Here is a 2,959-nt window from a genome sequence, read left to right on the forward strand (position 1 = left end):
GATAAGATTACTAGAATTTAAATGTTGCTAGTGCTATTTCTTTGGTATGACATACAAATCTATTTAATACTAAGTATTCAGCAGTGATCTTAAAATCATCTAAAATACTTTCACCTTTGATTGTATAGTGTTTCCTAACATTTGTCAATTCTAGGATAAAAACAGTTACCTTCTTAATAACAAAACTCGGTGTTTGAAACTAATTCTAATACTTTACATCAAAGCAAGGACTAAATACATGTTCAATTATTAATACAGAAAAACATTAAATAAAACCTTACATTTTAATTTACATTTTTCCTAAAATGCCTATAAAAAAACCAAAAAACAAAAAACAGCCAAACACTAAATACAGCACCCATTATATTATTAATGTCAACACTATATGACATCACTATGGATGACATAAAATGTTGCCTAGTTGCTTTCTAATACTAAAACAAATCAGGCTTGCTGGAAATTCAGAGACCACAGAAATGTAAGTGTGAATGTCTGTTTAAATATTTGATAACACTACTAAATATCTAAGTAAATATGGTAAAATTATAGTGTATTTGATTTACACTATATATTTACATATATTACAAATATATTTCAAATTATATTTGAAAATGTTTTCTAGTTCTTACAAAGCCAAAAATGTTTTTATAAACACATGGTATTTTTCTACAATATCAATAATGAATAGATTAGAGGAAGATTAATAGTTTAGTAGAAGCAGTTTAACTCAGAGCTTAATTTAACACAAAACAATTCAATGATTTAACCTTGATCAATATTCAATATGTAACCTAGAATTATTAATTGGTAATTTAAATGTGTTGAGATTTAAACTTTGTTACATCAACCAAATAGTTAAGTTACTGAATTGTCTTCATATTTGCCTGTTCTTCTCCTGCAGTCGGCCTAACTGAGCCTTGTTTAGATCCCTGCTATATCACTTACATAAGTCAACACAACAGCCAATTCCATATGAACAAATTCTCAACAAATTTAGAACAGCTTTTGTTGTAAATATCACTAGTCCACCTTTGGCTGAACCCAGAACACTTGGAGTGTATATATTTTTGCTCAGATAAAACACTAAGAAACAATGGTTGTCTCTCAATCAAAGTGGATAAATAGAGGTAAGATATTGCGATTGTTTTCCTCTTTTTTCTCTTGCACTCAAGATCAAAATAAACTCAAACATGAGCCTCATGAGGTGGAAAAAAATCTCCAGAGAGACAATAAGGCATCCAGGGATGAGAACAAGGCTCTTAGAAAAGAAAATAAGTCCCTTTGGAGAGAAAATAAAGCTCTTCATCAAGAAAACAAAGCCTTCCGAATGGACAACCATTTGATCTGGGAGGTGAATCAATCCCTGAGAGAGCAAAACCAGGTCCTATGGAAGTTTAAAAATGTGATTTTGGAGAGCCAAAGACCACTAGAGGAAAAAATCAATGCTTTGAACACAGAAAGAAAGTCTCATTGGCAACAGAATCGAGCCCTGGAGGCTCAGATCAAGGCTCTCAGAGAACAGGAGAAAGCCTTCCAGAATGAGGCGAAAGCTCTTCAGGAAGAAATACAGTCTCTCCATGAGGAGATCAAGGCCCTGAAACACCAGGAGAGAGCACTCAAGATGGAGGAACAAGACTTGATGAAAGAAGGAATAGCACTAGAGATGGAAGAACGGGCTCTGTGGAAGGAGGAGCAGGCCCTTCGTGAGGAGAACAAGGCTCTTAGAGAAGAAAACAGTGCACTTCAAGAGGAGGAAAAAGCCCTTCGGGAAGAGGCAAAGGTCCTTGAGGAGTGGAATAAGATTCTTCTGGGAGAAGATAAGAAACACACTTACGGGGAAAATGCACAATAAAACAAAGCAGGAGAATTGTGACTCGAAGGTGTAACCAACAAACCATGAAGACCATTGACATTCCAGTAAAAATAAAACTTTTGAAGGTGAAATACTATTGTTAGGATTGAAGTCAAATCTGGAAATTTACAGTACTTGGTATCTGGTCCTGGAAACTAAATAAAGTTCTGAGAATTTAAAAAATTAAAGGAAATGATTCTTTTAGGTTTACTTAAATTTTACATTACTATTAGAGGTATATATTTTTCTACAGTGCAAAGATGTATTGTTCAAAACGTGACACTGAATGGGCAAAGGGTTTTCCCTTTAAGTTCAAAAACATTGGATGAATATTATAAGAAATTAACAGAATGGGAAATATTTGTCTCAACACTCATTCTTAGAATTAAGAATATATGAAATAAAGTTTTGCATACTTCATTCATATGTATTGCAGAAGAATATCCTGCCTCTTTATGCTTATTTCAGTAATCTAGTTGGGGAGCTAATCAAATAACAAGAATTTTAAAAATAGGTGATAGTACAAGAATTGAGTGTTCACTGCCCTCCCCACTTTCTCTTTATTTCTCCTTTCAGCTATTGTCTTTCTCCTTTTGCTTTCGGGGAGGGAGGCTGTTCTCCATCTAATCAATGTAATCTAAAGAAAGAAAAGAAGGAGAGAATAGAGTCCAAACTTACAACAAGCGTTTTGGAATTTGGAATGTAAACGTGTAGAGTTCATAATACACGTTGGGGGTGAAAGAAATGGAGTTTTCAGAAGTGTTAATGTTGATAATTGATCTAACTGAATGCTCTTCAAACAAATAAAGAACTGAGTCACATGAACTCATGGATTAAAGTGACATATGTAATGGCAGAACATTAGATTACAAACCATGTAAAGGGTTGGTGCCATACCTTGCTTTTCATCATTGCAAATTTTGAGCACTTAATAATCAGGGTAAATGTTTAATGGGTTTTATTGAATATAGCTGAAGTTATATCTCATTCTGATTCTTTTCTGGTATTGGGGAATGGAAGAGTAAGAAAACTATAGGAAGATAATACTTTATTTGCCACATCTGCAAAAGCCCAACATACATTTGTTGAATATCTATAATTAGCACT

General features: G+C 33.5%; 1 protein-coding gene across 1 annotated transcript; it reads left to right on the plus strand.

The window, feature by feature from the left end:
- Window positions 1–420: 420 nt before the first annotated feature.
- LOC125933857 (protein chibby homolog 2-like) lies at window positions 421–2,051 on the plus strand. Its single transcript, XM_049647050.1, is given in 3 exon segments — window positions 421–478; window positions 902–1,813; window positions 1,815–2,051. Coding segments are annotated over 2 exon segments (792 nt in total). The 5' UTR covers window positions 421–478; window positions 902–1,093; the 3' UTR covers window positions 1,887–2,051.
- The last annotated feature ends 908 nt before the right edge of the window (window positions 2,052–2,959 follow it).

Source organism: Panthera uncia, assembly GCF_023721935.1.
Source record: "Panthera uncia isolate 11264 chromosome A1 unlocalized genomic scaffold, Puncia_PCG_1.0 HiC_scaffold_16, whole genome shotgun sequence".
Taxonomy (NCBI): Eukaryota; Metazoa; Chordata; class Mammalia; order Carnivora; family Felidae; genus Panthera; species Panthera uncia.